Below are 19,167 nucleotides of genomic sequence, written 5' to 3'. Positions count from 1 at the left end.
ATAGGCGGATCCCAAACACTGCTGAGCCAATAAGAAATCTCACTCATCGTGCTATATTATGTATTATCATATAAATTATTAATATACGTTAATTTGTCAAACTATCGATCATTTATATGATTACATATAATATATATAAACATAATAATCATTTGCGTTTTCAAAGAGCCTTTGAAAGTAGCACTGAGTAAACTTTTTTTGGGGAAAAAATGTGTTGTGTTGTAGTTATATAAGTCACCACTAGAAGGCGCTTGACATCCATCGATTTTCAGTCGTGAAGTCTTTCCACATTTTTAACATTTATTTCTTGCTTTTACATTTTTACACCATTCAACAAATAACAAATTAACATAAGTGAATATATTAAATAATAATAAAAAAAACAGCACCAATCTTTTACACGTAAGCTACAGCATTTGCTCTCTTCAGTCTTTCTATTAGGCCAGTCATTTGTAGTCGTGCACAACAGCAGATGTCAAGACACTAAATATCTTCAACCACTAAGACAGCTAGTAAGAGATGATTAAATTTGGATGAACATATTATTCGAGTGCTGTATGTTACTGGCTGAGATGTCTTTAACTCTGTAAATGATAACGCAAAAACTTCCATGACCTTTCTATATCACTAAAACTTGTAATCTTTAAACACAACATACACTGGCAGTTACTGACCATTGTGTACTTGTTATTTGGTTAAAGTTTTGTTTATGTTAATTTTGCAGACAATATGCTAAAATCTTGCAAATTAGCAATTACTTTTATCCTTTTAAACCCTGTAGATTTGTAAAAACTGGGAGGGCACGTTCTTATGATTGATTTTCCCTTAAAAACCACTGATTGAAGCTACATCTTGCATGAGTTACAACAGAACAAGAAAAATGGTTGCATAGGTGAACAATGCTCACACTCAAACAAAACTGAATCAACTACATGACTTTGGGTGGATGAAATGTACAGGAACAAGACGAGGAGGACTGGCTGCTCACTGGCACTGACATAAACCCGTTCAAGTTCATCTCCTCATCAAGTTTCTTCTAGGCAGGTTGCAATCATACAACAAAACAACTGCACAAATACACTTGTGGGAAATATTCAGCATCAGGTAGTTAACTATATTATACAGTGTATACAGTATGTCTAACAATGTGCATCTCATTTGGGTCTATATAGATTCTCAACTTCCTGGGGGAAAGAAGCTAAAAAGTGACTGAGAGATATCAACTTTATTGCAGTTTTGTCACCTAAGAGGTTTGAGGTTAAAACATCCTATATTTTCTGAACATAAGGCTTCAGTGATGTATATGCTTCCCTTTTTTTTTTAAATCTGCGACCCTGTTTGATCCAGTGTTGAAGAGCATTTGGACAACCTTTTTGTCTCCTTTTAGCAGAGCAGCAGGACAAGATATTCTCTCCATATGTTTGGCCATATAATTATGCTTCTTTTTTTTCATTTTCCTTTTTATCGTCACCAGGGACTCCTCTGAGAACAGGTCTAATGTGTAGCACAAAGCGGCAGTGCATAAGCTTTTCATCTGCAGATATCTGCATATGAATTGTCATTTACATTCTAATCCTTCTCTTCCAGACCATCTGTTCCAGTTTCAAGCCTTGCCCGCCTTCATGTAAGTGGGGATGGTGCCACGCTGTGTCAGTCCCTCGAAGCGTTTGTAGGTGTAGTTGAGGAAAACCCAGTCCTTGGACTTGAAGTCTGGTTCTGTTACATTTGTCACTGAAATGATTGGTGAAGAGGATAGTCAGAACAACCAATAGAGACATGAAATGCATTTATAAAATTAAAGAGCTCTGATTTTAAAGCGGCAGACAACATAACTGTAGTGTGCACTGATAAACAGAGTGGTGTGGATGCTAATAAAGCTATCCTTATTAGTCATCTTATTAGAAAAGTAAATGAGTGCTTGCAGTGGAAAAAAAAGTGTCGGTACTCTCTTGAGCACTGGCTGGAAAATGCTAATCATTATCACATTTGAAATATATTTTATACATGAAATTAAAGTATACATATTTTAGAGCCAAGCTTATGGTCTTTGAAAATCAGTAACGTTTGCTGCTGCTTCAGGTGTTTAACTAAGCTAACCAGCGGTACCAATGAGAAGTCTGCTGTAGCAGCAGCAGACTTCTCATTGGTACCGCTGGTTAGCTTAGTTTTCTGCTCACGCACGATGTCTGTGTCTAACTCACACGTCCTTTTGGTCCCCTTCTGAAGCCAGGCTAAAATAGTAATCGCAGAACTGTATGATAGTAATACGGAATTCCTTGCACGACTAGCCTCTACAGTCAATGTCATTCATTCAGGTTATTCAAATTAGTATCATAAAAGAGAACTTCCGATAGGGTAGACTGACTCTGTTTGCAATCACGTGATTTGTTGAGATGAGAGGTAATTCACGTAGTGCCCCCTGGGTAGTGGGATGTCATTACTAATCACCCTGACACTGACGCTTTGACTCGAGTCACAAAGTACCGGCAACATGTGTTTCCTAAAGATTGCGTACCGGCCCACTTTGAGCACTGAACTATATAATATAGCTATCTTTATGATTATTCTGGCTGTGAACAGGTCTTAAATTTGTGGAGATTGCACAATTTCAATGCCGATTCAAAATCATTTCTGATTATGTACAGTATGTCTGTAAGTTTGAACTTATTATCAAAAATGGTTTACGGTACCTGGCTGTAGAATATCTGACTCTGGAAAGTCGTCAAAGTTGGATGTATCATCAATGCTCTTGATGTCAATGGAAATAGCAGCAGGTCTCTCTCTGTGAGCAGTGAAACAGTTAAATTTTAGTTATCAACTTCAAACAGTGGTTCTCTATGATCGTACGCACAAAAAGCTTGATTACATTAACATTTTGAGCGCTTTTGCCGTTCTAGGCGACACTGCGATGACGTAAAGAACACAGAACAGTGTGTGCGCAGTTGTACCTGATATGCTCCCAGTCCACGGACTCAAAGAAAAGGTGAGATTTGATTTCATCCACACTTCCTGATCCAACCCTGTTTTCTGCATCTGTGCAATACCTGAAAACATTATCATACAGTTTGGTCAGATCAAATTTCAAATGACCTCAAGTAATGACAAGCTCGTTTTCAAAAGCGGTGGCACTCTTTACTTGAAGGAAACAATCATTTTAACCTCAAAAGTTCAGTGGTGTTTTGTTTTTCGAATTGTGCAGTAAATCGACTGCTTTCGGTTGTGTAACGGATATGGTAATGTTTCTGACCTAAGGATCAAGTCCTTGGCTCTCTCTGAAATGGGGACTTCTGGGGGGAAAATTAGCGTTTCTCGCCAGTTCATGACCTTCCTGTAGGTTTCCTGTGGCGTCTCGGAACAGAAGGGTGGGTAGCCTGGAACAGGAAAACAAAACAAACACCTGTTTCAGCGCAGGAAAAGGCTACAGTAAAAGGCTTTTACAGAAAGCGATGACTGGCCTGATCTGAACACGTTCACTTAGTGTTTTGAAGTTACTAACCTATCAACATCTCATACATTATCACTCCAAGAGACCACCAGTCACACAGCTTGTTGTAGCCCGTCTGCAAGAAGACCTCAGGGGCGATATAGTCCGGCGTCCCGACGGTTGAATATGCCTGTATATGAGAGGAATGAGCCATTGATACTATCAGGAATTTTCTGTTCTGTAACACAAAGACACTCTCTTACCAGCTGTCTTCGGTTCTTCTTCCATGTTTCTGCTTTCCGTTTTGAATTCATGTTTTGGAAGGCTAAAGGAGGTTGAAGCAGAGCAAATACAGTTAATTTTTTCTTTAAAAGGGCCATACTTTTTTATCCCTTCAGGTCTACTTATAACATCATGTTTCCATCCAAAGTTTTCTAAATTTAACTTGTGCACAAAAAAAAAAAAAAAAAAAGCATAAAGCAGCGTTCCTCCCTTATGTTTGGAGAACAAAACAGCAATTTCCAGGAAAATATAAAGATGGAGCAAATATAGTTGCTGCAATCAGGGAAGCCACTGTGGCTCTTTTTTCCTACATTGTAAATTATTTGAGTCTCAGAGCGCTCAGAAACAGAATTAACGCTGTCATGCTAACTTGCGTTTTGATGCCTGGTGTAAAGTCACAAAGAGTTTTTTGTTACACATCGAGGGATTTACTCGGTAAAGGGATTAAACTATTTTGTTTCCATCGTAGTTAGTGCATATCTTCTTATCAGAAAAAAAAACATTTATTTATGCACATTTTTAGAATTTATGCGCATTTTGGCTTTTCCAGAGTTTTTTTTTTTTTATGTGATATCCCAAAATGCGCATAAAAATAGGTGGATGGAAACATGTTATTTTGCTATTTTGTGTCAAAGTCAGACTGGAATGGTAAGGGACTCTGTTGGTAATTAGTCTATCCTATTTCTATTACCTCACTATCACTGTGAAGAAAAGCTTTCTGAGTATTGAATAGGCATCACTGATATAGGCATCATCTATAAATGGTCTTTTTAAACTGAGGAGGAAGTTGCAGTAGTGGTTCTTAACATTTTTAACTCAGTGCCCTCCACTGTGTACAACAGTTTTTGAAGGCCCTATGACTTTTCCAATTGTTTGTGATTTACTGGATAAAATATTTGTTTTTAAATATTTTAACTCACAATTTCTACCTAATAAAACATTTTAGAGCTTAATTAGATACATGTATATTCATTATAAAATCCCCATGGAATTAAGATTTAATTAATTTCCTTGACTTTTTCAGGTCTGGAAATTACATGTATAAAATGAGGCTTCCTCAAATATTTAGGATTTCCAAGACTGTGGTAAATGAAAAAAAAATAAGACCTATCTAGATATTTACTTGTTTTGTCTTATTTTAAATGCTTTTAAGGCACCCTTGGAAGTTTGTTGAGGCCCCCACGTGAGTCCTGGTTCCCTGCATGCGAACCACTCAGTTGTAGTATGCTTTCATAGTCAAGGTAAATTTATTTCTTATGATATGACTTATTTAATTTATTTGTAGTAAAAGATTAAAAAATTATTTGTGTAATTTGTGTACGTATGTTGGTTACTCACAGAAGTCACTGGGAGGGTTGTGCGTGAGGTTCCGATAAAATTCAGTCCGATGGGCCTTCTTCAAGCCTGTGCAGAGGCCAAAGTCAGACAGCTTGACATGACCCTACAAATCATAAAGACACAGTCTGTTATGAGGTGTTCATTTCAGTTTAAGATGTTATTTTGTTTGTGTGTGAGTAAATAAGAGAGATAAAGAGGAATTCCCACCCGGGAGTCAAGCAGCAAGTTGTCAGGTTTGATGTCTCTGTGAATGAAGCCCAGCTGGTGAATGGAGTCAATGGCCAGAACCGTCTCTGCGATATAAAACTGCGTAGCTTCTTCCGATAGTGTGTCTTTCTTCATCAGCAGAGTCATCATATCTCCTGAACACACACTCAAGAGTTACAGCCTCTGGGCAGCTGCTCTAAAAATAGGACTTTCCATGGTGCTGCTATGAGCAGACTGTTGTTAGTACTTTTCCAGTTCTAAATCTCTCACTGTTACATCAGTAAAGCACATGTGACATGTTGTACATCTGTCCTCACCTCCAGGCAGAAACTCCATGATGAGATACAGATTACGTTTATCTTGAAAGCTGTAGAACATCTTAACTACCCAGGCGCCATCAGCCTCCACCAGGATATCTCTCTCTGCCCGGATATGAGCCACCTGCCGCAGGGAGACATACAGGTGAGGAGAGATATAATCAGTGGATCGGTATGGCAGAGCGGTGACTGTCGGAGATTGCTGAATTAAAGGTGCAGTAAGCTATTTCTGAGAAACGTTGTTAAAATTGGATTGGACCGAGCACCAAAACGCACTTGTATCCAATCAGCAGTAAGGGGCGTGTCCAATCATTAGGGAGGAGGTGCCTGTGTTGCATAGCGTGTTTGTGAATTTGGGGGTGGAGCTGTCAGGATAGGGGTGTGATCCTTTTGGGTAGGTGCCTGTTTGTTTTGGTTTTGCAGAAATCGCTTACTGCAGCTTTGAATGGAATCGATTGTCCATACCTGCTCTTTCTCTAACATGTCTGCTTTCCTGAGGATCTTCATGGCATAAATGTGACCTGTGTCCTTTTTCTGAACCAGGCGCACCTGAACACAACACAACATTTGTGGAGAACCATTGAGATTTTCAATGAAATGTAAGTTTAACTTTACTTCATAGTGATTAAATTCCTTTCCAGAAAATTCTGGAAAAACAAAGAAGTCGATGAGGATGATTACTAAAAAACAGTGTTTTGTTAACTGACACTATTAAAAACATTTTTGTTAATTGAAATAAAGTTGAAATAAAATATAAATATTGAATGAACAACTTAAACTAAACAAACATTTAGAAATTTTGCCCTGGCAATTAACTGAAATAAGTTTAAGTACTAAAAATACTGAAATAAAAATAAATTAAAATGTAGAAATATTAAACAAAAATAATAAAGTGATAAGAAATGTAACAAATTAAAATGAAAAATGAAATAATAAAAATATAGGCTAATTCAAACTATTAATAAACACTAAAATAGTATATATATAGTACTTAAATAACACTGGTACAAACACACAATGGCTCTGTTTCAAATCCTAAAGAGCTGCCTAACTAGACAACATTTTAGAGCATTATAGGTGTGCTCCTAAAAGTAGGGATCAACATTATGAGTTTATCATTGTACTTATTGGAAAAGGAAATCCCAGAACGCATTGCACAAGCTCAAGATTCAATATGGCGGACAAATTGAGAGAAAGATTATAACTATACATATATTTCATAGAATACTGAAAAATCCATATAAAACAGGTCTATGTTTAACACCAACTGTGAGTCGAGTCTCTATTTCACATGAAGAGAGCCATTTATAGTATGTGGCTAGCTTATGAAGAACGTTTCATATCAGTCACTTCCATTTCGGCTAGGATGTTGCTTGTGAGAAGACAGTACACATCAAAGTTTGGAACACAGCAATGGACACACCTCTCCAAACGCTCCTCTCCCAATCACTTTGAGGGACTCAAAGTCATCAAGACCAAGGCGGGTCCTTTTGAGACGCAGAAACTCCGTCTCCTTACGAGCGTGCAGAGAGCGCCTCATGCTCTTCTACAAAAAAAAAAACAGACACTACTCAGCCAAATATACTGAATACTCTTTTGGTCATAGTCATACATTAAATCTATCTGGCGTACTCAAAGCAGGGTAACTAAGCACTAAGCAAACAGTCTGAGTCCTATTCAAACCACTTCGCAGACAAGCAAAACCAGTTTTTTCTTTGTTGACACTTCTGTGATTATTAACTCAGAAAGTCATTCAGAATATAACCAGAATAATAGCTCTACGGTCAGTATAGATAGATTCTCTGAGGGCATCTCACCTCTTCATCGGGTAAACCCTCCTCATCCATCAAATTCTCCAGCTTCTTCTGCCTGAAACGGGGGAGAACAACTGCATTATGACCAGTCACAACGAAATAGATTTATTCTAATCAAATAACACTTGATTGAATTGATACGTTGAGTGATATGGCTGGAGGAAGCAGGTGTAGCGGGTCGCTGTTGCCATGGTTACCTCATCTCCCGCTCCTCATGCTGGGTGAGCAGGGTGCTGTAGAAGTGCTCCAGCGTGAGTTTGGCCACGGTGACTCTCTCACGTGTATGGTTGCTCATGGGGAGGGGCGCTGCCATGCCTCCCGTCATGGCCACGCTGGTCTGTAACAGGAAAATCATTTGCAAAGCAGAGTTCTCGGAATACAAATGAATGCAACCTCCACCAAAAAGCCCTACTTATGAACAAATCACATGTTTGTCTATGAAATATTTTAATAATTATAATGTAAATTATATTATTTTGTAGATCATAATGTAATTATTAATAATATTAATAATTATCATCATCAGTCACCATGACCAACAATAAACAAATATAGCCAAAAGATTCATTTTACATTTTTGAATATTTTAACAATATAATTTCGTTATTTAATCTGATTTATATCGCTGATTTGTATCGCAATTACAAAATAACACTGGGGTAAATTAAAATAGAGGCTCGTTAATCATCGGTACGAGTGGGTTTCTCACATTAGTAGCCTACGACAATGGAAAAACCCGGAGTGGAGTTTGCAACGAGTGAATTCAGAAGATTCAGCTTTGTGAGGAAATCTATATTCCAGACCGGCTTTCAGTCTGTGCGCGTTGCTGTGTGGATACACGCACAACAACTTGATGGTTTGGCTTCTTTTGAACTATTTTCGTTGACAGAAGAATTATAGCAACCAACTGACCAGTTTTTGCCTGAGACGTGAGATATTCGATATTAACTGCTTGTTAATGAAACTGTATTTTAAGCAATATCACGCAAACAAAAGTGTTGTTGTTCTGAAGCTCAAATAATTGCAGCCTCGTGCCTAAAAACCGAATCGCTCTTGTGCTTTTATTTAATTAGCATTATTGATGTCTGAGCATTGTTTGTTTGTTACATTTACCCGTTCGGGACTGAGGAGGACGTTACTGCACCTGCTCATGCTGCGGTCACTGAATACGGGCCATTGTGGGGTAAACGAAAACTTGATTTGAGCGCGCGCGGCCTCTCGTCTGCGTGCGTGACCTTGCGAACGTGACATGCAGTTTGACAGGTTGATAAAACAGATACATTGACGCGGTTGCACCATATAGATGGCCGTGTTCAAATTTAGACTACATTTATTTATCAATATACCTTGTCTATCAAAAACACACAACATCGTAATGGACAGGTGATGTATAACAAAAAAAGCATTGCGATTATCACACATCTGCTTCTGTATCATGTATTATGAGCCTCAGTCTGCATAAAGCTGATGATTTAGAACAGCACCACCACTGTGATTTATTTCCACCATCATATTTGTAAATTCTCACCTCCCCGTCCTCCTCCAGATTAGACAGTTTGCCGGACACCCGGGGATCAAAATAAGGATAAAATAAAGCGCACTGAATGGCCGTCCGTTGACAAGGCAAAGCTGAGTCGCTCAGTGATCGCTCATGTTTATTCTCTTATTCAGGCTGATGTGTTTGTTGAGCTGCTGCTGCGGAGCTGCGCTGACTCTGATGATCATGATCCTCCTCCCCGCACGCGCTCACGCTGACAAATCAAGAGTCCCTGACGGCCCATGACAATTTTCCAAAATAAAAGTTGACAAAAAAGACGATAACACAATAGAATAATGGAAAATTATAGAAATTGACAAAATAGCCCAGATAGTAAGCCATTTAGACCAAGCAAAACGATGTTTTGCTTGGTCTAAATGGTTTACTATATGGGCTATTTTGCCAATTTCTATTATTCTCCATTACATTATAATATATGAAGGCTTACTGGTCAAAAGTTTGGAAAAATACTATTTTTAATGTTTTTGAATATAATTTTCCAAAATAAAGCATAATATAATGTTTTAGAAGTATCTTATGCTCATCAAGCTTGAATTAATTTGATTAAAAAAAATACAGCAAAAACAGTAATATTTCACAATAGTATTACAATTTAAAATAATGGTTTTATATTTTAATATATTTTAAAATATAATTTATTTCTGTGATGCAAAGCAGAATTGTCAGCATCATTACTCCAGTCTTCAGTGTCACATGATCCTTCAGAAATCATTCCAATATGCTGATTTATTATCAATGTTGGAAACTCTTGTGCTGCATTTTTATAATAATAAAATATTTACATTTTTATTATATTTTTTATAGTTTTATAACCGTAATACTTTTTTCATGATTCTTTGACTTTGTAACCGTTCAAAAGTTTGGGATCAGTAATCTTTTTCTTTCTTTTTTTTTTTGTTGAAAGAAATTAATACTTTTATTCAGCAAGGATGTGATAAATTGATAAAAAGTGACACTTAAGATTTATATTCTATTTCTATTTTGAATAAATGCTATTCATCAATGAATCCTGAAAAAAGTATTACAGGTTCTAAAAAATATTAAGCAACTGTACAACTGTTTCCAACATTGATAATTAATCAGCATATTAGAATGATTATTTCTTGAGGATCATGTGACACTGAAGACTGAAGTAATGATGCTGAAAATTAAGTTTTTCATCACAGGAATAAATTATATTTTAAAGTATATTAAAATAGAAAACCATTATTTTAAATTGTAAATAGTAAAGACATCTTTTATGCTCACCAAGGTTGCATTTATTTAGTGAAAAATACAGAACAAACAGTATTATTGTAAAATATTATTGAAAATGAATAGTGATTCTAATATGCTGAATTGGTGCTCAAGAATCATTTCTTATTACTCTCAATATTAAGAAAACGTGATGCATTACCATTCAAAAGTAAAAAAATAAATAAATATATATATATATATGTGTGTGTGTGTGTGTGTGTGTGTAGACAGCATAAACTGCTGGTGTTCATCTTTTAACTCAAAAACATTTCAAAATTAAGTTTTGGGTGTACAATATGATACATGGGATTCCTGAAATGCAATATTCACAATTAACAGTTACATTTGAAAAAAACAATCCACATACACACTTAAAAAAAAATATTTCTTGTTCATTTATACTTGAGCGAAAACACTCACTAAAATATTTTTAATGTAAGAAAGTAAACATTACACATTTTTGTAATTTAATCTGACTGAGGTTTATAATTATCAATAATGACGATAAAGCTCTGTTGAATTAAAGCTACAATATGTATTTTTTTCTGCCGCTAGGGGTCGCTAACCTCGTACAATAACAAAGGCGTAGGTTGATGACGCAGTGATAAGCGGAATTATGGAACTTGCCGTCATGCTGATGGATCTAATAATGTTTATGGATGAGTGAATACATTGATGTTTTTTAACATGACTGTGGAATGAAGCAGGGCACGATTGCTAATGAGAGACAGATATCAGTGCCACACATGAGTCCCGCGGATATAAGGAATAAGGACATTTCATTCTACCGAACTACCCGCAAGTGCTGAATTACTACTCACACAGGTCAGTTTATTAGACGATGAAACTTGTGAGGTAACGCAGCGCTGTTTCACTTGGTCTAACGTTACACTATCATACTAAACTGCTTTTGAGAGTGTTGAAACTTATGTTATTGTATGTTAGTTTGTTGGCTATACGAGACGCGCAGTAAGCTAGATCAACATTAGAATAACATAATGATCATATTCTAACACTTCATCATGTCGAGCTATATAACATTGATTAGTTTTATGTACATTTGCTCACCTGTCTAATAAAGTATGCAAGAGCGTCTCTGTCAAGCCAAAGTTTGTCACTGACGGGGACGCATCTCGAAAACGCCACGCCGATAGTTCCTCCTTTTAGTTCTCCTTTTGTCCCAAAGTCTGCTTGCCATGGTCCATAATGTTTGAATGAAACATCTGTCCACATCTGTCACCATGGTTACTATGGCAGTACAAGCGGAAACCAGGGATAACGCGGGTATTACGTCATTGACAGGCGACAAGTGACAAGGGATGGGCACTATTTAAAATTTTTAATTTCCCTGAATTTTCAAATTCTTGGAAACATTTAGGATAATGTAAGTACATAATTGAAAGAAATATATAACACTGCAAGTGGTTTTGGATATTTTGATTAAAAATTCTTACATATTGTACCTTTAATAATGCATAGTTATTATAATTGACACATTGTGCAAGTTGCAGAACAGACAACCAAAAAACAAAGGTTTAAATACAACACATCTTCCTGAAACATCCTCTGAGAGACATTTTCATATAACGTATTAGTCCTCTGGTGACAAAGACAGCTGTGAAAAGCAATGTTAAATATTCTTGTTTTCTCTCTCTAACACACACACACACACACACACACACACACACACACACACACACACACACACACAATGTGCACTTTTCTCCTGCTTCATATAGGCTAGAGAGACAGTCATTTACAGTCAGCTACTGGCCACAAATTCCCTTCTCTAATGTCATAGTTCAATGAAGCTTGGCTTCTGTTCATCCTTGTGTGGGTCTCATTTTGGTCCAGACAAAGACATAAAATCCCAGCACTGTTTAAAAAAAAAATCCACAAATTTGTCAAATGTAATGAGTAAGGCTACATACAGTACACTTGATATTAAAGACTTTTCACTGTAGAAAACTGGTGTGTTCTAGTTTAAACTCATATTATTGCTAATTAAAACATGCTGTGTTGAGTGTGTGCACTATGGTTGACTCTCTTGGGCATTTAACAGGGCCCTCTGTCATCGACGGATGAGTGCAGACACTGATAAACAGGCTAGAAACAGCATGACGGACAGGCTGATTGCCACAGCCCCTCCGCAGTCCTTGGCATTTTCCTAAAACAGACAAGATACACAGAATATGTATCAGAGATTTCTTAATATCTGAAAATCTTATTTTGTAGGTAGACAGATTGTAATCAGAAGGCAGCCTTGCAATGCATGTCTGAGAGCCGTCTAGTATGCGAGTGTTTACTTGAGGGTGGTAAGCATGACAAGACTCAGGCCTTCTTCGTATCTTCTGAGATCTCATGCGGTCACATTTGACTGAGGCATTGTGTGCTCAGCGGTTAAGAAAAAAATGAAGAAAAAGCAAGAATAAAAACAAAGCATCGTTATAGCAGATCCCAATTCATTTCACAAATATATATATATATTTTTAAATAGAATATACTTTGTTATACAGTTGGTTGCTTGTTTATAAAATGTATAAAGATATGTTTGAACATACATTTAATCTGATTTACTTAAAGGTGCACCCAGATATTTGAGTGAAATTTGTCCTTTCTAATGAAGTAAATTTACTGTTTGCACCTTTAAGTGACTAAACTGATCTCATTCAAAACTGTGATTCATCTCCTCAGTGTGTGGTCTGGGGAGAATGATTTAGCTGGGGTTTTAAGGATATATTTGACCTCTTTGGGCTCCATGGTGATGGGTGCGTACTGCCGAGAACAGTCACAATCTGCCTGAGTCACCACCAACAGCAAGTTACTGTCTGGAATCTGATTAATTACAAACACCCTGCGTGCAATAAAAGAAACAGAGAGATCAAGTCTAGTTAATGGTATTCTTATTGAAGAACAACTTTATTAAAAAGTAACAGTTAATCCAGAGCAAACGGACTGTTTTTAAACAACATTTCAATAACCACAAAAAGTTACATGAGCCGCTATCAAAATAAAAGTCTCGATGACCTAGGGAGGTGTCACGATTTCCCTGTGTCTTGTATTTGTTTTGATATCCTTTTGTCTTTTCTTGTTGAACATAAGGTTCAGGTCCTGTATATTTAGTTCCCGGTTCCCTTGTCTCCATTGTTATCTTTTCATAGTTGCCCTTGTTTGTTACAATGTCAACTAATCACCTGCACCTGTCTATCATTACTATTTTGTCATTAAGGGGCCAATTACAGGACTCCATTTTCAACTAAAAATGTAAAATCTTTTTATGCATTTTGGCCATTCATTTATATGACAACAGCATTTTGCGGGACTGAAAACTTTTGAAAACTGGTTTTAAAGTGCAAGTTTTTGAAAACGATTCCATGATTATCTAAGGGTATGTTTACACAACAAAGATATGCTTAAAACGGTGAAGTGACTAAAACGACGCTGTATTCTGCTGCCAGGCCATTAGATGGCGATGAAACACTATAGATTGAACACGTAATACGCATGTGCATGACTTCATCATCTTCAGAGATTCGCGTTTTTGTTGTTTACATGGAGACCGAACTTTGAAACCCATTTTCAGGCACCCAAAACGCCGTTGTCATGTAAACGAATGGCCAAAACGGATAAAAAGTGTTACTTTTTAGTTGAAAACGATGTCGTTTATAAACTACAAAAACGGAAATTTTTGAAAACGGTGACGTCGTGCGCATGCGTATTTTCTTTACAAAGTTACATCAACTACTGGCCTGGGAGCATAATACAGCGTTTTAAGTCATTTTCGCGAATCCGTGTGAACGGGATCATTTTGACAATGGTGTCGTCTGTACGTGAAAAACGCACAGGAGAAACGTTTCCGTCCTAAATGTGATTTCATGGTTCATCCGCGTCAAGCGTCTTGAATCTGTATTATCAAGTCAAGCCAGTACGTGACAGGAGGTAACCATAGCAACTTTCCACTAGAATCAGTATCGCGTTGTACATTTACCATACATATAAGGTCATTTGTATTACTTCATTATAATGTTTCTAAAATATTCGATATTGCTAGTTGTGCTATCAGTGCCAAAAGAAAAACACACTACGCACGAAAATGACCTGAAGTGAAATCACCTTAACATATAACGTTAATTAGAAGACCACAAGTAAACTGAGAACTGTATAAATTTGAATAAATATATGCATGTACCATATTCACTTTTTCAAGCACTATGAAAAAAGATGTGGACTATAATACTCCTAGCCATTATTAGTTAGTAAGTAAACTATTCTGGAAATTTTAAAAAACGGTTATTTTCTTTCATATTTTTGGCATATCCCAGGGGCGATTCTAGGATTTTATGTACAAAAAAAACAAACAACTGGGCTAATCCCCCAGTAAGGGAATGATTAATAATATATATATATATATATATATATATATATATATATACACACACACACACACACATATTAGTTTGTGTACTAGAGTAGGCACGAACAATACAGTAGGTTCTACACTACCTATCAAATCTACCCTGAATTGATATTTAATGTCAAAACATTTGAACTAACCAGCTAATATTCATTAATATTGATTAAGAATATCGAAACAAACCTTATATTACTGTAATTGTCTAGATTGGCAATATGCTTAATCTGGCCTATATTAAATCATTACTTTTTAGTTATACTGCAACCTTATTTTTCAGTATATAATTTGTCACTAGAGGGCGTCAAATAGAGAGGAAGGCATTAGAGCTGACTGAGAGCATAGGACTTTGTTTGCCCTCCGTCTCTTGTGTCTTGAAATTGTGACTTTATAATTCAACACTTACAACTTATTTTTTTATATATATAAAATATACTGAGCACAGAATATACTGTATTTCAAACATATGGTTAAAAACTACAGTATGTATTTATAAATCTAAGAACAACTTAAGGCTCTCGTAATTACAATTTTACGTTTTGCAAATGCGACTTGATATATGTATATTTTTATGTATGAATAACAAGAAATTGCATTGCAATACCATCTTTGGTCAAATGATCTATGTGAGTTCTTACTTTTGACATCTCCCACACTTGATCAGGCTGTTGGTTTCTTTGATTGACGGCTCGTAGACGAAGCTGGGATACTCAGTGTCACATGGCTGCAGAATGCCTCCCTTTGACTTCTTACCAGCTACAAAGCAAACCCATGGATTAAAGAATGCAATGTCCTTGTATCCTCAAATAACATCAGCTATAGGATACTTTCATTATAAAATCACTTTTGGTCATGAATAACAACATGAAAGCCATGACCAAATCTTTCTCTGCTCTCTCTTTTTCACACACAGCACAAGCAATATCACACACAGTGATGGAAACGGCACTTACCTGAATGGAATAAGGCTTTGGCTGTGACACATCAAGATGAAGGAAGGTTACAGAATTAAAGAAATAAAAGGGCAAACGATGAAGGTGAAGATGAAGGAAGACACAGGAACGGCCATACAAACAGGTGAGTAACACAAATGAATGCAGTATTTAGATCTAGTTTACTTTACACATACCCTCCACAAAGTGATCGGAATGCCATAGACCGTAGATGTTGAAGTCCAGTAAAAACCTGGCGGAGAAAAAACGTCTGATTCTACAAGCGATGAACTGAGTCACTGATGTCGTAAAGAGCAGAAAAACAGTCACACTTACAGCAAGAAGTTCGATAGGAACCATTTCAGTGCTGCCAGGAGATTATAAAAGGGCTGAGGGAAGAAAGAAAAGCAGAATAAAAATCAAGATGGCATCCTTTCATTTCAGTTACACTGAGAATTTCTGTGCAAGAGCTCATGACACGTATCTCGACACCATCACCATCTTTGTGATCATGGTGTGAAGGCCCTGACCTGTGACCTCCACTCATAAAGTCATACCACAATGGATTGCAAGAGCAGCAATGTATGTATCACATGTTACACTGATAGCATCTGACTGTTGTGTTCTGGTAGACGTTATTAAAACAGACAGCAGAATGCTTACACTTAGCAGGGGTCGAGCACCGCTAGAAGAGTGAGTATTCGCCTTACACATGCCCTGATAGTCATACAGTAACACTCTGTGGAAAACACACACACACACACATTAATCCATTACATCACATTTACATTAAATGCACATTTTAAAAATAAAGGTTTTTTTTATGTTTATGATCTTCACACTAGGAAAAATGGTTCACTGAAAGGTTCTTTTAATTAACCATTTTTCCTAGTGTGAAGATCATAAACATTTAAAAAAAAAAATATATAAAGAGCTTGTAAGGTTGCAATTGTAAGGTTCCATGAATGTTAAAAGTTCTTCATGGAACCATTAGCCACTTTTCCATCGCTGCCTTGGTAACACAAGAATTTGCATGATATGACACGTAAATAGTGACCGTGTTAGAGAGGATGATCAGATATTTCTTTTAATTTTATTATTAACTAATAATGTGCTTGGCCAGCTACAGGAAACTGGCAGCCAGGCAACAGGACAGTGAGTGGTGACGACACTACACGCACAGTTCTACCAGTATCATGGTTTCCACAAAAAATATTAAGCAGCACAACTGTTTTCAACATTGATAATAAATGAAGAATTCTTTCTTAGAATTCCAGTTTGTTATCATGTTTGTTATCATGTTGTGCTCAAGTGGAAATATAACTGGAACCGTTCCTTACTGTTCTTAGAACCGTTCGGCCCGACGGTGGAAAAGCGGCTAAGTGTTTCGTAGCAAAAAAAAAGTTCTCTAACCTTTTAAACATGCCCATTCTCAAGAGCTGTGACATTACCGACCCATCGATTTCCCCCAGAAACCTGCCAACCTACAGATACAGAGAATAGAGAGACATAGAGAGACTTCAAGACGTTGTTATTTATTATTTATTTCACCAGGATCTCTTTCTCGTTCACGATAGGAACAATGACGGTTCAGAATGAATGCGTCTGTATTAGCTTTAACGCCGCATACATCTTGACTTAACTGTTTGATAAAGCACTGAAATCAAATTTTAAACGTCATTTGGGCCCTGTAAGGCTGCAGCCCAACATCAGAGTCAGCGTTTACCGCACCAGCACGCTGAATTATTCAGATAACCTCTGTTATTCCTCCCCTTCTCTATATTTACCCTGATGATGCACTGTTCTCCTTCTCTCTCTCTCTCTCTCTCTCTCTCTCTCTCTCTCTCTCTCTCTCTCTCTCTCTCATAGGATCTCTACTAATGATGGAAAACACCTCATGCATTTATTTATTTATTTATATATTCATTTTCACAGTCACTTTCCTATGCTGAGTCAGTGGTAAACAGAGCTTTTTTTAACCTGTGTTATTCACAGCACAGTGTCCTTATTTTAGAACCGTTTTATTTCATGACTTCATTGATTTTTTTTTTTTACTGTGACCTGCTTTCAATGGAACCATTTAAACGGCAAAATAAATTTTTACTGCGTGTCATTTCCCCATCTTTGTAACAATTATGTTCAGTTTGGTTTTGTTGTCACTGTCTTCTGTTCCTGAATATTTGTGAAGCAGAACGTGACAATCTTACGGTAACCTAAATTTCCAGTGATTTACACTACAACACACACACACACACACACACACACACACACACACACACACACAGTAAGAGGCCTTTAATATCATCTATATTTTTCCGTGTTGTTGAAAAAAATAAAAAATTATATATATAAATATATATATAATCCTAATAACCGTTCATGTAAAATTTAATAGCATGTAAATAGTAGTCAGTATTGAACTTTCAGGTCTGGCTTCATTCTGGTGTGTACCGGACACTTTTCACAGTCCAATCCCTTAACAGTGGATAAAATGACATCTTTCCCTACGTGTTATTAGTTTCCCATATTCAGTTTCACTCGGAAATGCCTATTTTTGCATCATTACAGATGTTTCGTGGGTTGCAAATGGCATTTTGTGTTGTCCTTATCCTGTCACTTTAAGTGCTCTTACATCAGTCCTGTCCTTAGAGATGATGATGAAGCCATTACTGTCAATGACGTAGCAGTTGACGTCCTGTAAACACAAAAAAGAAAAAGCATTTTGTCACATTGAATTAGTTTGATGGAGGAATGGTGATACATATTTTCACCGATACGTCCACAAATGCTCTAGATACCGACCACTTATGCATTATAAATACTATATTGTATAATACTCACCGCATTATCAGTACAGCTTAGAGGACAAACCCCCTCTACACCAGAACACTGCGATAAACATACATTGACAAAGACAGAGAAACTGAGCATTACGTTTTGCATAGTATTGTGTAAATTCTTTTGTTTGTAGTGAGTACATACATCTGTGTCATTCGCCTGGTGTCCATCCAGATAATACGCAGCAGTAGTGAAAAAAGGAAAAAAAAACATTTCAGGACTGATAGCTTCAAACTCAACTCTTGCTTATAACACTGCTGTCCTGCCTTTGAGCCGGATCACATGATCTGTGCAGGCTCCTGTGTGCTTTTACTCTAGCCATGTATCAGATGAAAACAGGGACAGGAAAACAATCCTCTCATAAGGACCTGTGAATATTTACTACAGCTACTGTCTCAATTTAATTTTGATTCATCCGTATCTAATTGACTCGTATCTTATCTCAATTGAAGCATTTGAGTGGCCTACTGAGAGACTATTGTTTTCCTGTAAAACAAATTTACTTAATAATGACATTAAGAGTTTTCGGATCAATATATTTTTAATATACAAATTAATACTTTTTTTCAACAAGGATTATGTATCATGATTTCAACAAAAATATTAAGCAGCACATTGTATTTAACATTGATAATGAAAGAAAAAGAAATGTTTCTTGAGCAGCAAATCAGCATATTAGAATGATTTCTGAAGGATCATGTGACACTAAAGACTGGAGTTCATAAATTCAGGTTTGTCATCACAGAAATAATTTCCTTTTATTACAAAATATATTAAAATTGAAAAGTTTTTAATTGTAATGATATTTTA

General features: G+C 36.6%; 2 protein-coding genes across 3 annotated transcripts in view; both read right to left on the bottom strand.

Moving 5' to 3' along the window:
• Positions 1-279: 279 nt before the first annotated feature.
• Positions 280-9,130, bottom strand: stk38l (serine/threonine kinase 38 like). Of its 2 annotated transcripts, XM_084113045.1 has the most exons (14): positions 8,911-9,130; positions 7,580-7,719; positions 7,386-7,437; positions 6,992-7,114; positions 6,034-6,117; positions 5,569-5,692; positions 5,252-5,406; positions 5,045-5,147; positions 3,688-3,749; positions 3,497-3,614; positions 3,248-3,371; positions 2,949-3,044; positions 2,691-2,782; positions 280-1,731 (listed from the first exon to the last, which is right to left on the bottom strand). In XM_084113045.1, the coding sequence occupies exons 2-14, from the start codon at positions 7,705-7,707 to the stop codon at positions 1,604-1,606; spliced, it is 1,389 nt and encodes a 462-aa protein (XP_083969171.1). In that variant the 5' UTR covers positions 7,708-7,719; positions 8,911-9,130; the 3' UTR covers positions 280-1,603. The 2 variants fall into 2 exon arrangements, with proteins under 2 accessions (XP_083969171.1, XP_083969170.1); XM_084113044.1 differs by lacking the exon at positions 8,911-9,130 and having other exon boundaries at positions 7,580-7,752.
• A 2,370-nt stretch (positions 9,131-11,500) lies between these two features.
• Positions 11,501-19,167, bottom strand: part of cacna2d4a (calcium channel, voltage-dependent, alpha 2/delta subunit 4a) — a 38,258-nt gene continuing 30,591 nt past the window's right edge. The window contains exons 29-40 of the mRNA XM_084113043.1: positions 18,502-18,516; positions 18,361-18,408; positions 18,152-18,214; positions 16,933-17,003; positions 16,183-16,258; positions 15,856-15,908; positions 15,717-15,772; positions 15,541-15,561; positions 15,226-15,343; positions 12,915-13,030; positions 12,483-12,565; positions 11,501-12,343 (exon numbers count right to left, since the gene is read on the bottom strand). Of these exons, the coding sequence (XP_083969169.1) occupies positions 12,248-12,343; positions 12,483-12,565; positions 12,915-13,030; positions 15,226-15,343; positions 15,541-15,561; positions 15,717-15,772; positions 15,856-15,908; positions 16,183-16,258; positions 16,933-17,003; positions 18,152-18,214; positions 18,361-18,408; positions 18,502-18,516 (816 nt within the window). The 3' untranslated portion in view covers positions 11,501-12,247. The remainder of the gene's footprint in view (positions 12,344-12,482; positions 12,566-12,914; positions 13,031-15,225; positions 15,344-15,540; positions 15,562-15,716; positions 15,773-15,855; positions 15,909-16,182; positions 16,259-16,932; positions 17,004-18,151; positions 18,215-18,360; positions 18,409-18,501; positions 18,517-19,167) is intronic.

This window comes from Abramis brama, assembly GCF_963993115.1.
Source record: "Abramis brama genome assembly, chromosome: 4".
NCBI classification, from domain to species: Eukaryota; Metazoa; Chordata; class Actinopteri; order Cypriniformes; family Leuciscidae; genus Abramis; species Abramis brama.
This window is presented reverse-complemented; position numbering and strand designations above follow the sequence as displayed.

Bases quoted from the DNA above. Each gene is read 5' to 3' on its own strand.
- stk38l (XM_084113044.1), bottom strand. From the start codon at position 7,737: ATGATTTTCCTGTTACAGACCAGCGTGGCCATGACGGGAGGCATGGCA. The intron at 5,407-5,568 runs GTGAGGACAGAT...GTGTGTGTTCAG, and splicing joins CATGGAGTTTCTGCCTGGAG to GAGATATGATGACTCTGCTG. The intron at 2,783-2,948 runs GTACAACTGCGC...CACTGCTCACAG, and splicing joins GTGGACTGGGAGCATATCAG to AGAGAGACCTGCTGCTATTT.